The sequence below is a fragment of the Pristiophorus japonicus genome, chromosome 16, assembly GCF_044704955.1.
Source record: "Pristiophorus japonicus isolate sPriJap1 chromosome 16, sPriJap1.hap1, whole genome shotgun sequence".
NCBI lineage: Eukaryota > Metazoa > Chordata > Chondrichthyes > Pristiophoridae > Pristiophorus > Pristiophorus japonicus.
The window spans coordinates 1,560,647-1,583,559 of NC_091992.1; the positions used below are offsets into that span (position 1 = coordinate 1,560,647).

Below are 22,913 nucleotides of genomic sequence, written 5' to 3' on the forward strand. Positions count from 1 at the left end.
CCCCGGACACACACTGCCCACCCCCCGGCACACCCCCCCCCCCCCCCCCCCCAGACACACACCCCCCTCCCAGACACACACTGCCCCCCCCCCCCCCCCCGGACACACCACCCCCTCCCAGACACACACTGGCCCCCCCCCTCCGACACCCCCCCCTCCCCCCAGACACACACTGGCCCCCCCCCGACACACACTGCCCCCCTCCTCAGACACACACTGCCCCCCCCCCCGACACACACTGCCCCCCTCCTCAGACACACACTGCCCCCCTCCTCAGACACACACTGCCCCCCCCGACACACACTGCCCCCCCCCGACACACACTGCCCCCCCAACACACACTGCCCCCCCCCGACACACACTGCCCCCCCCCCCGACACACACTGCCCCCCCCCGACACACACTGCCCCCCCCCGACACACACTGCCCCCCCAACACACACTGCCCCCCCCCCGACACACACTGCCCCCCCCCCCCGACACACACTGCCCCCCCGACACACACTGACCACCCCGACACACACTGACCCCCCCGACACACACTGACCCCCCCCCCCGACACACACTGCTCCCCCCCCCCCCGACACACACTGCCCCCCCCCCCCGACACACACTGCCCCCCCCCCCCGACACACACTGCCCCCCCCCCACAACACACACTGCCCCCTCCCCACGACACACACTGCCCCCCCCCCGACACACACTGCCCCCCCCCCACAACACACACTGCCCCCCCCCCAGACACACACTGCCCCCCCCCGACACACACTGCCCCCCCCCCCGACACACACTGCCCACCTCCCTCCCCTCCCCAGACACACACTGCCCCCCCCCCCCCGACACACACTGCACCCCCCCCCCCCCCGACACACACTGCCCCCCCCCCCTCCGGCACACACTGCCCCCCCCCCGACACACACTGCCCCACCTCTCAGACACACACTGCCCCCCCCTCCTCAGACACACACTGCCCCCCCCCCGACACACACTGCCCCCCCAACACACACTGCCTCCCCCTCCAACACACACTGCCCCCCCAACACACACTGCCCCCCCCCGACACACACTGCCCCCCCCCCTACAAACACTGACCCCCCCCGACACACACTGACCCCCCCCGACACACACTGACCCCCCCCCGACACACACTGCCCCCCACCCCGACACACACTGCCCCCCCCCCGACACACACTGCCCCCCCCCGACACACACTGCCCCCACCCCGACACACACTGCCCCCCCCCCGACACACACTGACCCCCCCCGACACACACTGCCCCCCCCCGACACACACTGCCCCCACCCCGACACACACTGCCCCCCCCCCGACACACACTGACCCCCCCCCCGACACACACTGACCCCCCCCCGACACACACTGATCCCCCCCCGACAAACACTGCCCCCCCCCGACACACACTGCCCCCCCCCCCGACACACACTGACCCCCCCCGACACACACTGACCCCCCCCCGACACACAGTGACCCCCCCCCGACACACACTGACCCCCCCCCGACACACACTGATCCCCCCCCGACAAACACTGCCCCCCCCCGACACACACTGCCCCCCCCCGACACACACTGCCCCCCTCCCCAGACACACACTGCCCCCGACACACACTGACCCCCCCCGACACACACTGCCCCCCCCCGACACACACTGCCCCCCCAACACACACTGCCCCCCCCCGACACACACTGCCCCCCCCCCCCCCGACACACACTGCCCCCCCCCCGACACACACTGGCCCCCTCCCCAGACACACACTGCCCCCCCAACACACACTGCCCCCCCTCCCCCGACACACACTGCCCCCCTCCCCAGACACACACTGCCCCCCCAACACACACTGCCCCCCCCCCCCGACACACACTGCCCCCTCCCCCGACACACACTGCCCCCCCCCGACACACACTGACCCCCCCGACACACACTGCCCCCCCCCGATACACACTGCCCCCCCCCGACACACACTGCCCCCCCCCGACACACACTGCCCCCCCCCGACACACACTGCCCCCCCCGACACACACTGCCCCCCCCCCCGACACACACTGCCCCCCCCCCAGACACACACTGCCCCCCTCCCGATACACACTGCCCCCCCTCCCCCGACACACACTGCCCCCCCCGACACACACTGCCCCCCCCGACACACACTGCCCCCCCCGACACACACTGCCCCCCCCGACACACACTGCACCCCCCCCCCGACACACACTGCCCCCCCCCCGACACACACTGCCCCGCCCCCCAGACACACACTGCCCCCCTCCCGATACACACTGCCCCCCCTCCCCCGACACACACTGCCCCCCCCGACACACACTGCCCCCCCCCGACACACACTGCCCCCCCCCGACACACACTGCACCCCCCCCCCGACACACACTGCCCCCCTCCCCAGACACACACTGCCCCCCCAACACACACTGCCCCCCCCCCCCCGACACACACTGCCCCGCCCCCCAGACACACACTGCCCCCCTCCCGATACACACTGCCCCCCCTCCCCCGACACACACTGCCCCCCCCGACACACACTGCCCCCCCCCGACACACACTGCCCCCCCCCGACACACACTGCACCCCCCCCCCGACACACACTGCACCCCCCCCCCGACACACACTGCCCCCCCTCCTCAGACACACACTGCCCCCCCCGACACACACTGCCCCCCCCCGACACACACTGCCCCCCCCCCCCGACACACACTGCCCCCCCCCCGACACACACTGCCCCCCTGACACACACTGCCCCCCTGACACACACTGACCCCCCCGACACACACTGACCCCCCCGACACACTGCCCCCCTGACACACACTGACCCCCCCGACACACACTGACCCCCCCGACACACTGACCCCCCCGACACACACTGCCCCCCCCTCCAACACACACTGGCCCCCCAACACACACTGCCCCCCCCCCACGACACACACTGCCCCCTCCCCACGACACACACTGCACCCCCCCCCCGACACACACTGCCCACCTCCCTCCCCCCGACACACACTGCCCACCTCCCTCCCCTCCCCAGACACACACTGCCCCCCCCCGACACACACTGCCCCCCCCGACACACACTGCCCCCCCCGACACACACTGCCCCCCCCGACACACACTGCCCCCCCCTCCCTCCCCTCCCCAGACACACACTGCCCCCCCCGACACACACTGCCCCCCCCCCCCGACACACACTGCCCCCCCCGACACACACTGCCCCCCCCTCCCTCCCTCCCCAGACACACACTGCCCCCCCCCGACACACACTGCCCCCCCCCCCGACACACACTTCACCCCCCCCCCCGACACACACTGCCCCCCCCCCTCCGGCACACACTGCCCCCCCCCCCCGACACACACTGCCCCCCTCCTCAGACACACACTGCCCCCCCCTCCTCAGACACACACTGCCCCCCCCGACACACGCTGCCCCCCCACGACACACACTGGCTCCCCCTCCAACACACACTGCCCCCCCAACACACACTGCCCCCCCCCGACACACACTGCCCCCCCCCTACAAACACTGCCCCCCCCGACACACACTGACCCCCCCCCCGACACACACTGACCCCCCCCGACACACACTGCCCCCCCCCCGACACACACTGCCCCCCCCCCCCGACACACACTGCCCCCCCCCCCCCCGACACACACTGCCCTCCCGACACACACTGCCCCCCCCCCGACACACACTGCCCCCCCCCCCCGACACACACTGCCCCCCCCCCCCCGACACACACTGCACCCCCCCCCCCCGACACACACTGCCCCCCCCCTCCGGCACACACTGCCCCCCCCCCCCCGACACACTGCCCCCCCCCCCGACACACACTGCCCCCCCCCTACAAACACTGCCCCCCCCGACACACACTGCCCCCCCCCCGACACACACTGCCCCCCCCCCGACACACACTGCCCCCCCCCCGACACACACTGCCCCCCCCCCGACACACACTGCCCACCTCCCTCCCCTCCCCCGACACACACTGACCCCCCCCCCGACACACACTGCCCCCCCCCCCTCCAACACACACTGGCCCCCCAACACACACTGCCCCCCCCCACGACACACACTGCCCCCACCCTCCCTCCCCTCCCCCGACACACACTGCCCACCTCCCTCCCCTCCCCAGACACACACTGCACCCCCCCCCCGACACACACTGCCCCCCCCCCCCGACACACACTGCCCCCCCCCTTCCAACACACACTGGCCCCCCAACACACACTGCCCCCCCCCCGACACACACTGCCCCCCCCCCCGACACACACTGCCCCCCCCCGACACACACTGCCCCCCCCCCGACACACACTGCCCCCCCCGACACACACTGCCCCCCCCCCCGACACACACTGCCCCCCACTCCCTCCCCCCCCGACACACACTGCCCCCCCCCGACACACACTGCCCCCCTCCCACGACACACACTGCCCCCCCCTACACACACTGCCCCCCCCCCCCGACACACACTGCCCCCCACTCCCTCCCCCCCCGACACACACTGCCCCCCCCCGACACACACTGCCCCCCCCCCCCGACACACACTGCCCCCACCCCCGACACACTGCCCCCCACTCCCTCCCCCCCCTACACACACTGCCCCCCCCGACACACACTGCCCCCCCTACACACACTGCCCCCCCTACACACACTGCCCCCCTCCCACGACACACACTGCCCCCCCCTACACACACTGCCCCCCCCCCCCGACACACACTGCCCCCCACTCCCTCCCCCCCCGACACACACTGCCCCCCCCCTACACACACTGCCCCCCCCGACACACTGCCCCCCCCCGACACACACTGCCCCCCCCGACACACACTGCCCCCCCCGACACACACTGCCCCCCCCCCCCGACACACACTGCCCTCCCCCCCGACACACACTGCCCCCCCCCCGACACACACTGCCCCCCCCCTCCCCGACACACACTGCCCCCCCCCCCCCGACACACACTGCCCCCCCCCGACACACACTGCCCCCCCCCCCGACACACACTGCCCTCCCCCCCGACACACACTGCCCCCCCCCCGACACACACTGCCCCCCCCCTCCCCGACACACACTGCCCCCCCCCCCCCGACACACACTGCCCCCCCCCGTTCTCCAGGTGCACAGCTTGGGTCACACTGACACTTACACTCAAATCCTCCTGTAATAAAGGCCAACGTGCCATTTGTTTTGCGAATCACTTGCTGTACCTGCCGTTAACGCTCAGTGACACGTGTACAAGGACACCCGCTCCCTCCGAATGCAAACATTTCCCAGTCTCTCGCCATTTAAAACTACTTTTCTACTTTTGCTACCAAAGCGGATGACTTCCCATTGCCCCACATTAACCATGTGCCATGGTCTGGCCCACTCACTGAGCCTGTTGGGGAATGTCTCTGTACCTTTTCAGATGATCCAATAGGAAGAGGAAGGTGTTGAGGTTGGGATCTGGCAGCGAGCGCAGCAAATGCAGCATGCAATTCTCCTTTGCCGCTGGATCAGACAATGCTGGAACAGTGAGAATCACAGCAGTGTTACCATAGCAACAGGCCTTCAGTTTCAGGCGTCTGCCTCTAAACTAAGACGAGCCCCCCCCCCACCCATGCTGTGTCAGCTCGATGCCTCTCTCACTCCCTCTACTCGGCAGCCAGTATCGGCAGGATATTCAGCCGTAGAGGCATCACCGCAGTTCCTGGTCACACACGAGGGGTCAGGGGTCATCAAGAGCAGGCACTCTTCCCAGCCCAGTGGCACTGAGGCCCCACGGTTGTGGGGCTGAAATCAGGCAAGAGTGCAGGCCTTGAGCGCAGGCCCCTCTGGTCTGACCGTGCTCCCTGGGCCAATCACTTCACCCTTTCACACCTGCCATGGCTCCGTTTAAATATTATTCCGTTGGCCGGGGTTTTCACTTCCTACGACATGACATTTAATTTCTCCGCTAAGCTCTAAGCAAATGATGTCACTGACAACAGCCATTCCCAGCCTCAGCCATGGTTCAGTGGGAGCACCGCACTGTCGGAGGGACAGCACTGAGGGAGTGCTGCACTGTCAGAGGGGCAGTACTGAGGGAGTGCTGCACTGTCAGAGGGGCAGTACTGAGGGAGTGCTGCACTGTCGGAGGGGCAGTACTGAGGGAGTGCTGCACTGTCGGAGGGGCAGTACTGAGGGAGTGCTGCACTGTCAGAGGGACAGCACTGAGGGAGCACTGCACTGTCGGAGGGACAGCACTGAGGGAGCGCTGCACTGTCGGAGGGACAGCACTGAGGGAGCGCTGCACTGTCAGAGGGGCAGTACTGAGGGAGAGTCGCACTGTCGGAGGGGCAGTACTGAGGGAGTGTCGCACTGTCGTAGGGGGAGTACTGAGGGAGTGCCGCACTGTCAGAGGGGCAGTACTGAGGGAGAGTCGCACTGTCGGAGGGGCAGTACTGAGGGAGTGTCGCACTGTCGTAGGGGGAGTACTGAGGGAGTGCCGCACTGTCAGAGGGGCAGTACTGAGGGAGCCCCGCACTGTCGGAGGGGCAGTACTGAGGGAGCCCCGCACTGACGGAGGGGCAGTACTGAGGGAGCCCCGCACTGTCGGAGGGGCTGTCTTTCGGATGAGACGTTGACCGAAGCCCATCGTCCTCTCAGGTGGATGTAAAAGATCTCTCAGCCACTATTTTGAAGAAGAGCAGGGGAGTTCTCTCCAGTGTCCAGGCCAAAATTTAGTCCTCAACTAACATCACAAACAGATTATCTTACAACTTGTATTTATATCTGGTCATTATCACATTGCTGTTTCTGGGAGCTTGCTGTGCACAAATTGGCTGCTGTGTTTCCCACATTACAACAGCGGGTGCACCTAAAGTGCGGCTTTGGCTGTGAAGCTTTGGGACGTCCCGATTGTGAAAGGCGCTGTAGAAATGCAATTTCTTTCTATTCGTTGTGTTTATTGGAGGGGGTGATGGTGAGGAGGTGTTGGTGTTGCCGTGTGCACTCACCAATCCCTTCCACGAAGGCCGGATAGAGTCTGTCGGTGAGAAGCGGTTCGGGTAACTCTCGAAAATACAGCTTGAGTGTGCCAGCGATAGCATTAATGTCCATGTCACTTAACATCACCAGCACATCCTTGGTATCTGAAAGGGCAAGGTCAGAGGTCAGACAGGGCGTGACCGGGGTCACAGACAGGCGGGGCCTGACTGGGGTCACAGAGGTCAGACAGGGCGTGACCGGGGTCAGAGAGGGCGTGACGGGGTCACAGAGGTCAGACAAGGCGTGACCGGGGTCACAGACAGGCGGGGCCTGACCGGGGTCACAGAGGGAGGCGGGGGTGGGGGGGGGGCGGGAAAGAGAGGTGGGGGGGGTGAGGGAGGCGGCGGGGGGGGGGAGGGAGGCGGGGGGGGGGAGGGAGGCGGGGGGGGAGGGAGGCGGTGGGGGGGAGAGGGGGGACGTCTGACTGAAGAGGAGGAGCTGAGCCACAGAACCCAAGGCCTCTCAGGCACTGGATACGAGTGTGGACCTGCGGGACAGTGAGAGGAGCAGCCACAGATGAAGGTAGACCCGAGAGCGGGTAAGTGACGTCAGCGCAAGAGAAGGAGCTGATTGGTGAGTAGTTAGTGATTTTGTTTTAAGTTTATTTCTGTTACGTTACTTCGTAGTCTATTAAGTAGAGGCATGGCAGGGTACATCAGTCCCGTGGAATGCACACCTTGTGCCATGTGGGAAGTCCAGGGTGCTTCCCGTGTCTGGGACAACCACATGTGCAGGAAGTGTCGTCGGCAAGAGGTGTTCAAGCTCCAGTGCTGGTATCACTGTGGTGGTGCATCTGTGAAGCTGACAGTTACGTGGATAGCACCCTGCAGCGTAAGAGTTTACAGGCAGAGAGGGAATGGGTGACCATCAGATAGAAGAGGAAGACTAGGCAGATAGTGCAGGAATCTCCTGAGTGCATCTTGCTCTCCAACCAGTATCCAGTACCGGTGGGGGCGATGGTTCCTCTGGGGAGTGCAGCCAGAGCCAAGTCCACGGCACCACGGGTGGCTCAGCTGCACAGGGGAGGGAGGAGGAAGATCGGGAAAGCAATAATGATAGATTTGATAGTTCGGGACAGGCGTTTCTGTGCCGCAGAAGTGACTCCAGGATGATATATTGCCTCCCTGGTGCCAGGGTCAAGGATGTCACTGAGTGAGGAGGGTGAACAGCCAGAGGTTGTGGGGTCCATATGGGGACCAATGACATAAGTAGAAAGTGGGAGGAGGTCCTGCAGGCAGATTTTACGGAGATAGGAGAGAGATTAAAAAGCAGGACCTCAAAAGGTAATAATCTCCGGATTACTCCCATTGCCACGTGCTGGTGAGTGCAGAAATAAGAGGATAGAGCAGATGAATGCGTGGCTGGGGAGATGGTGCAGGTGGGAGGGCTTTAGATTCCTGGGACAGGTTCTGGGGGAGGTAGGACCTGTACTGGCCGGTACCAGTGTCCTCACGGGGGGCTTTGCGAGTGCTGTTGGGGAGGGTTTAAACTAGCTTGGCAGGGGGGTGGGCACTAGGATGTAGCGTTAGAAAGTAGAAACAAGGTGCACAAAGAATTGGGAGAGATGGATAGCACGAGAGTAAGAAATAGTGTGGTATTAGTGGGGTCAGGCTAAGGGAGAATACAAGAAGGTCTAAGATTGGTTTACAGTGTATGTGTGTAAATGCACGAAGCACAGTAAACAAGGTTGGTGCAAATAGCCACATGGGAATATGATGATGATAATGGAGAGCTGGCTCAAAAATGGGCAGGATTGGGTACTAAATATTGCTGGATACAAGGTGTTCAGGAAAGAAAGGTGGTGAGTGGCAGCAAGGAGAATGTTACAGTGCTGGAGGGAGAGGACACAGATTTAAGGTGATTGACAAAAGAACCAAAGGCGACATGAGGGAAAATGTTGTTACGCAGCGAGTGGTTAGGGTCTGGAATGCGTTGCCTGAGAGGCAGACTCAATCGTGGCTTTCAAAAGGGAATCGGATAAGTATCTGAAGGAAAACATTTTGCAGGGCTACGGGGTACGGGGAAAGGGCGGGGGACTGGCTGAGGTGCTCTTACAGATAGTCGGCATGGGCTCGACGGGCCGAATGGCCAACTCCTGTGCTGTAACCGTTCTGTGATTGTAAAAGGGATTATAGCGGGAGTGGAAAGGGATTATATAGCATTGAGCAGAGAATCATAGAAACATAGAAACTAGGAGCAGTAGTAGGCCATTCGGCCCTTCGAGTCTGCACTGCCATTCAATATGATCATGGCTGATCCTCTATCTCAACACCATGTTCCCACTTTTTCCCCATACCCCTTGATGCCTTGTGTGTCTAGAAATCTATCTATCTCCCTCTTAAATATATTCAGTGACTTGGCCTCCACAGCCTTCTGTGGTAGAGAATTCCACAGGTTCACCACCCTCTGAGTGAGAACATTTCTCCTCATCTCGGTCCTAAATTTCCTACCCCGTATCCTGAGACTGTGGCCCCTTGTTCTAGACTTCCCAGCCCCGGGGAAACATCCTCCCCGCATCCAGACTGTCCAACCCCGTCAGAATTTTATACGTTTCAATGAGATCCCCTCTCATTCTTCTAAACTCTAGTGAATACAGGCCCAGTCGACCCAATCTCTCCTCATACGACAGTCCTGCCATCTCAGGAATCAGTCTGGTGAACCTTCGCTGCACTCCCTCTATGGCAAGTATATCCTTTCTCAGGTAAGGAGACCAAAACTGCACACAATACTCCAGGTGTGGTCTCACCAAGGCCCTGTATAACTGTAGTAAGACATCCTTGCTCCTGTACTCAAATCCTCTTGCAATGAAGGCCAACATACCATTTACCTTCCGAACTGCTTGCTGCACCGGCATGTTTGCTTTTAATGACTGGTGTACAAGGACACCCAGATCCCTCTGTATATCGACACTTCCCAAGCCATCACCATTTAAATAATACTTTGTCCTTATGTTTTTCCTACCAAGGTGGATAACTTCACATTTATTCACGTTATACTGCATCTGCCATGTGTTTGCCCACTCACTCACCCGATCTAAATCGGCTTACAGCGTCTTTGCATCCTCCTCACAACCCCACCGAGATTTGTGTTGTCAGCAAACTTGGAAATATTACATTTGGTTCCCTCATCCAAATCATTTATATATATTGTGAATAGCTGGGGCCCAAGCACTGATCCCTGTGGTACCCCACTAGTCACTCCCCGCCACCCCGAAAAAGACCCATTTATTCCTACTCTCTGTTTCCTCAGTTAACCAATTTTCAATCCATGCCAGTATATTACCCCCAATCTTATGTGCTTTAATTTTACACACTAACCTCTTATGTGGGACTTTATCAAAGGCCTTCTGAAAATCCAAATACACTCCATCCACTGGTTCTATCTTATCTATTCTATCAGTTACATCATCAAAAAACTCCAGTAGGTTTGTCAAACATGATTTCCCTTTCATAAATCCATGCTGACTTTGTTTAATCCCGTTGATATTATCTAAGTGTGCCGTTATCATATCCTTTATAATAGACTCCAGCATTTTCCCTATTACTGATGTCAGGCTAACCGGTCTGTAGTTCCCCATTTTCTCTCCCTCCTTTTTTAAATAGTGGGGTTACATTTGCCACCCTGCAATCTGCAGGAACTGTTCCATAATCTGTAGAATTTTGGAAGATGACAACCAATGCATCCACTGTTTCCATGGCTACCTCTTTTAGTACTCTGGGATGTAGATCATCAGGCCCTGGGGATTTATCTGCCTCAGTCCCATTAGTTTCTCCAGCACTATTTTATTACTAATTACCATTTCCTTTAATTCCTCTTGCTCACTAGACCCTTGGTTCCCTAGCATTTCTGGGACGTTATTTGTGTCCTCTTCTGTGAAGACAGAATCGAAGTATTTATTTAATTGTTCTGCCATTTCCTTGTTCCCCATTACAAATTCTCCTGTTTCTGTCTGTAAAGGACCTACATTTGTCTTCACGAATCTGTTTCTTTTTACGTACTTGTAGAAACTTTTGCAGTCGGTTTTTATGTTCCTTGCAAGTTTACTCTCATACTCTATTTTTACCCTCTTAATCAATCTCTTGGTCCTTTTTTGCTGAATTCTAAACTGCTCCCAATCCTCAGGCTTGCTACTTTTTCTGGCAACTTTGTATAATTCCTCTTTGGATCTAATACTATCCTTAATTTCTTTTGTTAGCCATGATTGGGCCATTTTTCCTTTTGTGTTTTTACGGCAGAAAGGAATGTATAACTGTTGCAATTCATGCATTCGTTCCTTAAATATTAGCCATTGCCTATCCACCGTCATGTCTTTTAATGAATCTTCCCAATCTATCATCACCAATTCATTCCTCATACCTTCGTAGTTTCATTTGGCTAGATTTAGGACCCTAGTTTCGGATTAGACTACTTCACTTTCCATCTTAATAAGAAATTCAATCATATTATGGTCACTCTTCCCTAAAGGACCCCGCTCAACAAGACTGTTAATTAACCCCTTCTCATTGCACAATACCCAATCTAGGATAGCCTGTTCCCTAGCAGGCTCCTCAACATACTGGTCTAAAAAACCATCTCCTACACACTCCAGGAATTAGTTAGCCTAACATCTGTGGTTGGGAAAATGTTGGAGTCCATTATTAAAGAAGCAGTAGCAGGACATTTGGAAAAGCAAAATTCGGCCAGGCAGAGTCAGCATGGATTTATGAAGGGGAAGTCATGTTTGATAAATTTGCTAGAATTCTTTGAGGATGTAACGAGCAGGGTAGATAAAGGGGAACCAGTGGATGTGGTGTATTTGAACTTCCAGAAGGCATTTGATAAGGTGCCACATAAAAGGTTACTGCACAAGATAAAAGTTCACGTGGTTGAGGATAATATATTAGCATGGATAGAGGATCGGCTAACGAACAGAAAACAGAGAGTTGGGATAAATGGTTCATTCTCAGGTTGGCAATCAGTAACCAGTGGGGTGCCACAGGGATCAGTGCTGGGACCCCAACTATTTAGAATCTATATTAACGACTTGGAGGAAGAGACTGAGTGTAACGTAGCCAAGTTTGCCGATGATACAAAGATGGGAGGAAAAGCAATGTGTGAGGAGAACACAAAAAATCTGCAAAAGAACATAGACAGGCTAAGTGAGTGGGCAAAAATTTGGGAGATGGAGTATAATGTTGGAAAGTGTGAGGTCATGCACTTTGGCAGAAAAAAATCAAAGAGCAATTTATTATTTAAATGGAGAAAGATTGCAAAGTGCCGCAGTACAGCTGGACCTGGGGATACTTATGCATGAAACTCAAAAGGTTAGTATGCAGGAACAGCAAGTGATCAGGAAGGTCAATGGAATCTTGGCCTTTATTGCAAAGGGGATGGAGTATAAAAGCAGGGAAGTCTTGCTGCAGTTATAAAGGGTATTGGTGAGGCCACACCTGGAATACTGCGTACAGTTTTGGTTTCCATATTTATGAAAGGATATACTTGCTTTGGAGGCAGTTCAGAGAAGGTTCACTCGGTTGATTCCGGGGATGAGGGAGTTGATTTATGAGGAAAGGTTGAGGAGGTTGGGCCTCTACTCATTGAAATTCAGAAGAATGAGAGGTGATCTTAACGAAACATATAAGATTATGAGGGGACTTGACAAGGTGGATGCAGAGAGGATGTTTCCACTGATGGGGGAGTCTAGAACTAGGGGGCATGGTCTTAGAATAAGGGGCCGCCCATTTAAAACTGAGATGAGAAGAAATTTCTTCTCTCAGAGAATTGTGGGATCTGTGGAATTCGCTGCCTCAGAGAGCTGTGGAGGCTGGGCCATTGAATAAATTTAAGACAGAAATAGACAGTTTCTTAACCGATAAGGGAATAATGGGTTATGGAGAGCGGGCAGGGAAGTGGACCTGAGTCCATGATCGGATCAGCCATGATCGTATTAAATGGCGGAGCAGGCTTGAGGGGCCTTATGGCCTATTCCTGCTACTATTTCTTATGTTCTTATGAATTCCTCTGCCACAGTATTATTACTAATTTGGTTTGGTCAGTCTATATGTAGATTAAAGTCACCTACGATTACTGTAATACCCTTGCTACATGCATCTCTAATTTCCTGTTTGATGCCGTCCCCTACACTAACACTACCATTTGGAGGCCTATAGACAACTCCCTCCAATGTTTTCTGCCCCTTGGTGCTCCTTAGCTCCACCCAGACTGATTCTACACCTTGATTTTCTGAGCCAATATCCTTTCTCACTATTGCTCTGATTTCATCCTTCACTAACAACGCCTCACCACCCCCTCTTCCTTTTTGCCTGTCCTTCCTAAATATCGAGTCAGAGTTGAATTTGTCACGTACTCATGTCGAAGGCGGATTTCAGAGCCTGGATATCCGTGGCTACTCCAGAAATCCGATAGATTCCCACTTCCTCAATCCCTCGCTTCTCCACCTCCTCGATGCACTGACGGACAAGGTAGGGTACCTTCGAACGCTCCCGCCTGTAACCAGCGCAAAAACAGGTCAGAACATCGGTCAGTTACAGGCAGCCCAGTCAGTTACTGCGACGCCCGGTCAGCTACTGCGACGCCCGGTCAGTTACAGGCACGCCCGGTCAGTTACAGGCACGCCCGGTCAGTTACTGCGCGCCCGGTCAGTTACAGGCAGCCCGGTCAGTTACTGCGACGCCCGGTCAGTTACTGCGACGCCCGGTCAGCTACAGGCAGCCCGGTCAGTTACTGCGACACCCGGTCAGCTACTGCGCGCCCGGTCAGTTACTGCGACGCCCGGTCAGTTACTGCGACGCCCGGTCAGCTACAGGCAGCCCGGTCAGTTACTACGACGCCCGGTCAGTTACAGGCACGCCCGGTCAGTTACAGGCACGCCCGGTCAGTTACTGCGACGCCCGGTCAGTTACTGCGCGCCCGGTCAGCTACAGGCACGCCCGGTCAGTTACAGGCAGCCCAGTCAGTTACAGGCACGCCCGGTCAGTTACTGCGACGCCCGGTCAGCTACAGGCAGCCCGGTCAGTTACTACGACGCCCGGTCAGTTACAGGCACGCCCGGTCAGCTACTGCGACGCCCGGTCAGTTACAGGCACGCCCGGTCAGTTACAGGCACGCCCGGTCAGTTACAGGCACGCCCGGTCAGTTACAGGCACGCCCGGTCAGTTACTGCGACGCCCGGTCAGCTACAGGCAGCCCGGTCAGTTACAGGCAGCCCAGTCAGTTACAGGCACGCCCGGTCAGTTACTGCGACGCCCGGTCAGCTACAGGCAGCCCGGTCAGTTACTACGACGCCCGGTCAGTTACAGGCACGCCCGGTCAGTTACTGCGACGCCCGGTCAGTTACAGGCACGCCCGGTCAGTTACAGGCATGCCCGGTCAGTTACAGGCACGCCCGGTCAGTTACAGGCACGCCCGGTCAGTTACTGCGACGCCCGGTCAGTTACAGGCACGCCCGGTCAGTTACAGGCACGCCCGGTCAGTTACAGGCACGCCCGGTCAGTTACAGGCACGCCCGGTCAGTTACTGCGACGCCCGGTCAGTTACAGGCACGCCCGGTCAGTTACAGGCACGCCCGGTCAGTTACAGGCACGCCCGCTCAGTTACTGCGACGCCCGGTCAGTTACAGGCACGCCCGGTCAGTTACTGCGACGCCCGGTCAGTTACAGGCAGCCCGGTCAGTTACTGCGCCGCCGCCAATCACACGCAGTATTCTGACAATTCCGAGAATTTCACTCACTGGGCAGGGGGTACTTACTTTGTGACGACGTTAATTTTCACCCCAAACACCCCGCTCTGTTTTTTCGAGGGGGTGCGTTTCAGACTCAAATCCCGGCTGGTGAATTTCATCGCCAATTCCACCGCAATCTGAAACACACAGAACCTTTCATTTATTAAAATATTCCGGCCACAGCAAACTCCCCACATCTCCTCACAACCACCCTCCCCCCCAGGTCACCCCATCCCCACACATCCAGGCCAGACTATTCACACGGGCCAACCACCCTCCCCTCCCCTCCCCTGGTGGAAGAACCACTCCCAGCACCTGTCCATGGCCCACACTTACCCCGTTCATCTCGATCACGGCCGTCTGCCAATTCCTGGTTTGGGCCGTCTGAGCATCCAGCTGTGAAAGAAGAAAAACAATTAATAGGAGCGACACAGGACACTCAAACCTCGCAGCCCCTGCTCACCATCACAGGCCGGAACCCACACCCCGAGCGCGACCCCGAGTGTGACCGTCTCTGCCCTGATCCAATTAGTGCTCACCCTCTGACTCACCCCTCAGACACATACACACACGCACACAGACACAGAGACACACACACAGAGACAGACACACACAGAGACAGACACACAGAGACAGACACACAGAGACAGACACACAGAGACACACACACACAGAGACACACACACACAGAGACACACACACACACACAGACACACACACACAGAGACACACACACACAGAGACACACACACACAGAGACACACACACAGAGACAGACACACAGAGACACACACACAGAGACACACACACACAGAGACACACACACAGAGACACACACACACAGAGACACACACACAGAGACACACACACAGAGACACACACACAGAGACACACACACAGAGACACACACACAGAGACACACACACAGAGACACACACACACGTGGCGACAGGGTGGGCTGTGTTGCTCCCCAAGCTGCTGAGATTCATGGTCACGGCCTGTCTGGGGGCGTGAACCCTGCCTAACCCAGGGGTACTGAGGCCAACTCTGGGCAGCCGAGATCAACAGAGACCAATGGGAGGAACCAAGGATTTTTCCGTATGGCTCAGAAAGGAAGACTTGCATTTCTATAGCGCCTTTCACAACCTCGAGACGTCCCAACGTGCTTTACAACCAGCCAATTTGTGCACAGCAAGCTCCCATAATCAGATAATCTGTTTTAGTTATGTTGATTGAGGGATAAATATTGGCCCCAGGTCACCGGGGATGATTCCCCTGCTCTTCTTCAAAATAGTGCCATGGGATCTTTTACATCCTCCTGAGGGAGCAGACGGGGCCTCAGTTTAACATCTCATCTGAATGACAGCCCCTCTTAACACTACAGCACTCCTTCAGTACTGCCCTTCCAACATTACAGCATTCCCTCAGCACTGCACTGGAGGGTCAGCCTGGATAATGTGCTCAAGTCTCTGGAGTGGGACTTGAACCAACAACTCAGAGGCGAGAGTGCTACCCACTGAGTAATGGCTGGCACTGATCGAGGGATCGAGTGATTGTGGGGACCGAGGGGAAAAGTGATCGGAGGATCGAGTACGCAATAAGAGCGGTTTCTGCTTTTCCAGTCTGGATCGAGATGTGGAGTGTACCAAAGGTGGAAGCAGGGATTGTGACCAGCAGCTCAGGGACATGTAGGGACAGGAGGAGGCCATTCAGCCCTTGAGCCTGCTCCACATTGAATGAGATCATGGCTGATCTGTGACCTAACTCCATATACCTGCCTTTCCCCCATATCCCTTAATACCTTTGGTTGACAAAAAGCTGTCAATCTCAGCTTTAAAATTAACATGATCCAGCATCAACTGCAATTTGTGAAAGAGAGTTCCAAACCTCTCCCACCCTGTGTGTGTAGAAGTGTTTCCTAATTTTACTCCTGAAATGTCTGGCTCTAATTTTTAGATTGTGCCCCTAGTCCCAGACTCCCCAACCAGCAGGAATAGTTTCTCTCTATCTACCCTATCAGTTCCCTTTAATTTCTTGAAAACTTCGATCAAATCACCCTTTAACCTTCTAAAGTCCAGGGAATAGTGTGAGGAGAGGAAATATAAACTAAAGGTACAATCCTAAAGGGGTGCATGAACAGAGAGACCTGGGGGTATGTGTGCACAAATCATTGAAGGTGGCAGGGCAGGTTGAGAAACATAAGAAATAGGAGCAGGAGTAGGCCATACGGCCCCTCGAGCCTGCTCCACCATTCAATACGGCCATGGCTGATCCGATCATGGACTCGGCTCCACTTCCCCGCCCGCTCCCCATAACCCTTCACTCCCTTATCGCTCAAAAATCTGTCTATCTCCGCCTTAAATATATTCAATGACCCAGCCTCCACAGCTCTCTGGGGCAGAGAATTCCACAGATTTACAACCCGAGGAGAAGAAATTTCTCCTCATCTCAGTCCTAAATGGTCGACCCCTTATACCGAGACTGTGACCCCTGGTTCTAGATTCTCCCTCGAGGGAAATATCTTCTCTGCATCCACCTTGTCGAGCCCCCTCAGTATTATATGTTTCAATAAGATCACCTTTCATTCTTCTAAGCTCCAATGAGTATAGGCCCAACCTGCTCAACCTTTCTTCATAAATCAACCCCTTCATCTCCGGAATCAACCTAGTGAACCTTCTCTGAACAGCCTTCAATGCAAGTATATCCTTCCTTAAATACGGAGACCAAAACTGTACGCAGTACTCCAGGTGTGGCCTCACCAATACCCTGTACAGTTGTAGCAGGACTTCTCTGCTTTAATACTCTATCCCCTTGCAATAAAGGCCAACATTCCAGTTGCCTTCCTGATCACTTGCTGTACCTGCATACTCACTATTTGTGTTTCATGCACAGGACCCCCAGGTCCCTCTGTACTGCAGCACTTTGTAATCTCTCTCCATTTAAATAATAATTTGATTTTTTATTTTTCCTATCAAAGTGGATAACCTCACACTTTCCCACATTATGCTCCATCTGCCAAATTTTTGCCCACTCACTTAGCCTGTTTATATCCCTTTGCAGATTTTTTGTGTCCTCCTCACAATTTACTTTCCCACCCATCTTTGTATCATCAACAAACTTGGTTACATTACACTCAGTCCCTTCATCCAAGTCATTAATATAGATTGTAAATAGGTGAGGTCCCAGCACCGATCCCTGTGGCTCCCAACCAGAAGTGGAACTGAACGCAGTTAAAAGCACTTATGGGATCCTGGGCTTCATTAATAGAGGCATAGAGTACAAAAGCAAGGAGGTTATGATGAACCTGTATAAAACACTGGTCCGACCACAACTGGAGTATTGTGTCCAATTCTGGGCACCGCACTTTAGGAAGGATGTGAAGGCCTTAGAGAGGGAGCAGAAAAGATTGACGAGAATGATTCCAGGGATGAGGGACTTCAGTTACGTGGATAGACTGGAGAAGCTGGGGTTGTTCTCCTTGGAGCAGAGAAGGTTGAGAGGAGATTTGATCCGAGGTGTTCAAAATCAGGAGGGATCTGGACAGAGTAGAGAGAGAGAAACTTCCCATTGGGGGAAGGGTCGAGAACCAGAGGACACAGATTTAAGGCGATTGGCAGAAAAACCAAAGGCCACGAGGAAAAACGTTCATACACAGCGAGTAGTTAGGATCTGGAATGCACGGCCTGAGAGGGTGGTGGAGGCAGACTCAATCGCGGCTTTCAAAAGGGAGTTGGATAAGTAGCTGAAGGAACAAGATTTGCAGGGCTACGGGGAAAGGGCGGGAGGGGGACTGGCTGAGGTGCTCTTACAGAGAGCCGGCACGGGTTCGACGGGCCGAACGGCCTCCTTCTGTGCTGTTACCATTCTATGATTCTAATACAACCCTAGTTTGTGTAATCTCTCCTCGTAACTTAGCCCTTGGAGTCCAGGTATCATTCTGGTAAACCTACGCTGCACTCCCTCCAAGGCCAGTATAAGGTGTGGTGCTCAGAACTGCTCACAGTGCTCCAAGTGTGGGCTAACCAGGGCTTGGTACAGTGCAGCATAACCTCTACCCCCTTGTACTCTAGTCCTCTGGATACAAAGGCCAGCATTGCATTAGTCGTTTTGATTATTTTCTGTGACTATCCATGACATTTTAATGATCGATGTACCTGGACCCCCCCCTCCCCACTGTCTCTTGGACCCCTCCCCCGCCGTCCCTTGGACCCCCCTCCCCCACTGATACTTGGACCCCTCCCCCGCCGTCTCTTGGACCCCCTCCCCCGCTGACTCTTGGACCCCTCCCCCGCTGACTCTTGGACCCCCTCCCCCACTGACTCTTGGACACCCCCCCCCCCCCACTGACTCTTGGACCCCCCCCCACTGACTCTTGGACCCCCCCCCCCTCCCCCACTGTCTCTTGGACCCCTCCCACTGACTCTTGGACCCCCCCTCCCCCACTGTCTCTTGGACCCCTCCCACTGACTCTTTGACCACCCCTCCCCCACTGTCTCTTGGACCCCCCCTCCTCCACTGTCTCTTGAAATACCCCCCTCTCCCACTGTCTCTTGGACCCCCACCTCTCCCACTGACTCTTGGACCCTCCCCTCCCCCACTGTCTCTTGGACCCTCCCCCACTGTTTCTTGGACCCCCCTCCCCCACTGTCTCTTGGACCTCTCCCACTGACTCTTGGACCCTCCCCTCCCCCACTGTCTCTTGGACCCTCCCCCACTGTTTCTTGGACCCCCCTCCCCCACTGTCTCTTGGACCCTCCCCTACTGTCTCTTGGACCCTCCCCCACTGTTTCTTGGACCCCCCTCCCCCACTGTCTCTTGGACCCCCCCTCCCCCACTGTCCCTTGGACCCCCCCCCCCCACTGTCTCTTGGACCTCTCCCACTGACTCTTGGACCCCCCCCCCCTCCCCTACTGTCTCTTGGACCCTCCCCCACTGTCTCTTCGATCTCCCCTGTTTCTAGCTGCTGAATAGTTCCGACAGCGACGTGACCAACTGCCCACTCCCTGACAGGGTTAACACAGAAACATTGAACAGTTAAACCCCAAGGCGTTTCCTGTGTTCATCAGTCTCTCATAAAAACATAAAAAATAGGTGCAGGAGTAGGCCATTCGGCCCTTCGAGCCTGCACCACCATTCAATAAGATCATGGCTGATCATTCCCTCAGTACCCCCTTTCCTGCTTTCTCTCCATACCCCTTGATCCCTTTAGCTGTAAGGGCCATATCTAACTCCCTCTAGAATATATCCAATGAACTGGCATCAACAACTCTCTGTGGCAGGGAATTCCACAGGTTAACAACTCTCTGAGTGAAGAAGTTTCTCCTCATCTCAGTCCTAAATGGCTTACCCCTATCCTAAGACTGTGTCCCCTGGTTCTGGACTTCCCCAACATCGGGAACATTCTTCCCGCATCTAACCTGTCCAGTCCCATCAGAATTTTATATGTTTTCTATGAGATCCCCTCTCATCCTTCTAAACTCCAGTGTATAAAGGCCCAGTTGATCCAGTCTCTCCTCATATGTCAGGCCAGCCATCCCGGGAATCAGTCTGGTGAACCTTCGCTGCACTCCCTCAATAGCAAGAACATCCTTCCTCAGATTTGGAGACCAAAACTGAACACAATATTCCAGGTGAGGCCTCACCAAGGCCCTGTACAACTGCAGTAAGACCTCCCTGCTCCTATACTCAAATTCCCTCGCTATGAAGGCCAACATACCATTTGCCTTCTTCACCGCCTGCTGTACCTGCGTGCCCACTTTCAATGACTGATGTACCATGACACCCAGGTCTCGTTGCACCTCCCCTTTTCCTAATCTGCCGCCATTCAGATAATATTCTGTCTTCATGTTTTTGCCCCCAAAGTGGATAACCTCACATTTATCCACATTATACTGCATCTGCCATACAGTTGCCCACTCACCTAACCTGTCCAAGTCACCCTGCAGCTTCTTAGCATCTTCCTCACAGCTCACACCGCCACCCAGCTTAGTGTCATCTGCAAACTTGGAGATATTACACTCAATTCCATCATCTAAATCATTAATGTATATTGTAAAGAGCTGGGGTTCCAGCACTGAGCCCTGCGGCACTCCACTCATCACTGCCTGCCATTCTGAAAAGGACCCGTTTATCTCGACTCTCTGCTTCCTGTCTGCCAACCAGTTCTCTATCCACGTCAGTATATCACCCCCAATACCATGTGCTTTGATTTTGCTCACCAATCTCTTGTGTGGGACCTTGTCAAAAGCCTTTTGAAAGTCCAAATACACCACATCCACTGGTTCTCCCTTGTCTACTCTGCTAGTTACATCCTCAAAAAATTCCAGAAGATTTGTCAAGCATGATTTCCCTCTCGCTCAATAAACCATCATTTCCTGATTATAACCTTTCACGAGCCATAATCAGCAATTGTTGGGACAGAACAGATTATAGAATCACCGCTGCAGTGTCATTCGAAACACTGCGAGCCGGTAGGTAAAGGGTTAAAGAAATGGTTCCGTGTTTTACAACAGATCAAACAGACTGCGTCAGGCTGAGAGCGCAGGGAGTGAGATTGAAGAGATGGCCCAGAGGGAGGAAGTTTGTCAGCGATGGGCAGAGAGGGGGTCAGCGATGGGGCAAGAGGGGGTCAGCGATGGGCAGAGAGGGGGTCAGCGATGGGGCAAGAGGGGGTCAGCGATGGGCAGAGAGGGGGTCAGCGATGGGGCAAGAGGAGGTCAGCGATGGGGCAAGAGGGGGTCAGCGATGGGGCAAGAGGGGGTCAGCGATGGGGCAAGAGGGGGTCAGCGATGGGGCAAGAGGGGGTCAGCGATGGGGCAAGAGGGGGTCAGCGATGGGGCAAGAGGGGGTCAGCGATGGGGCAAGAGGGGGTCAGCGATGGGGCAAGAGGGGGTCAGCGATGGGGCAAGAGGGGGTCAGCGATGGGGCAAGAGGGGGTCAGCGATGGGGCAAGAGGGGGTCAGCGATGGGGCAAGAGGGGGTCAGCGATGGGGCAAGAGGGGGTCAGCGATGGGGCAAGAGGGGGTCAGCGATGGGGCAAGAGGGGGTCAGCGATGGGGCAAGAGGGGGTCAGCGATGGGGCAAGAGGGGGTCAGCGATGGGGCAAGAGGGGGTCAGCGATGGGGCAAGAGGGGGTCAGCGATGGGGCAAGAGGGGGTCAGCGATGGGGCAAGAGGGGGTCAGCGATGGGGCAGGAGGGGGTCAGCGATGGGGCAGGAGGGGGTCAGCGATGGGGCAAGAGGGGGTCAGCGATGAGCAGGAGGGGGTCAGCGATGGGACGAGAGGGGGTCAGCGATGGGCAGGAGGGGGTCAGCGATGGGCAGGAGGGTAGAGTTCACACACACCGATAGTTGGTGCATATTGTGGGCTGCAGATAGTGGGACTTCAGCCTGTTTACGATGCGGCCCCAGGAGCTGGCCGGGAGACTGTAAAACACAAACTAAATACCAGAATGGAACGACCTTTGGCCCGAGAAGTTTGCTGCGGACCATACGCCACAGCTTGGCTCCAGAGTTTGAGCGGCTCCCGGGTTCAGCCCCCGCCGGCTCTCGACACTCCGACATCCCGGGCCCCGGACAATGCGCTCCCGGTCACACCGCCTCCCCGCCGGGCTGTCCGGAGCTCGGGAGCCGCCCCATCGCCGGTCCGCAGTCCCGGGACACCGCCGGTCCGCTCGGCAGGCAGTGGGTGAGCTCCGGCTCCGGCTCCGGCTCCCACTGACCGCCCCGTCCGGCCCGGCCCGGCCCCTTTCTCCTCCCCCTCTCGTCCCTCCCTCTCCCCCCCCCCCCCCCTCTCTCTCTCTCTCGTCCCCCCCCTTCCCTCCCTCTCTTCCCCCCCCCCTTCCCTCCCTCCCTCTCTCTCTCTCGTCCCTCCCTCTCCCCCCCTCCCTCTCTCTCTCTCGTCCCCCCCCCCTTCCCTCCCTCTCTCTCCCCCCCCCTTCCCTCCCTCCCTCTCTCTCCCCTCCCTCTCTCTCTCTCGTCCCCCCCCTTCCCTCCCTCTCTCTCTCTCCCCTCTCGTCCCCCCCCCCCTCCTCCCTCTCTCTCCCCCCTCTCGTCCCCCCCCTCCTTCCCTCCCTCCCTCTCTCGTCCCCCCCTTCCCTCCCTCCCTCTCTCGTCTCCCCCCCTTCCCTCCCTCCCTCTCTCGTCTCCCCCCCTTCCCTCCCTCTCTCTCCC

The 22,913-nt window shown here is 56.8% G+C and overlaps 2 protein-coding genes across 2 annotated transcripts in view; one reads left to right on the top strand and one right to left on the bottom strand.

Annotated features, from left to right (window-relative positions):
• The window catches only part of LOC139226893 (breakpoint cluster region protein-like), a 93,319-nt gene extending 88,088 nt beyond the window's left edge, over positions 1-5,231 (top strand). The window contains exon 4 of the mRNA XM_070857987.1: positions 5,184-5,231. Within this exon, the coding sequence (XP_070714088.1) occupies positions 5,184-5,231 (48 nt within the window). The remainder of the gene's footprint in view (positions 1-5,183) is intronic.
• A 151-nt stretch (positions 5,232-5,382) lies between these two features.
• Positions 5,383-22,452, bottom strand: LOC139226894 (active breakpoint cluster region-related protein-like). The gene is made up of 6 exons (XM_070857988.1): positions 22,203-22,452; positions 15,079-15,138; positions 14,770-14,879; positions 13,369-13,508; positions 6,992-7,126; positions 5,383-5,519 (listed from the first exon to the last, which is right to left on the bottom strand). Exons 1-6 carry the CDS (start codon positions 22,302-22,304, stop codon positions 5,383-5,385), a joined length of 684 nt encoding a protein of 227 aa, XP_070714089.1. The 5' UTR covers positions 22,305-22,452.
• Positions 22,453-22,913: the final 461 nt, after the last annotated feature.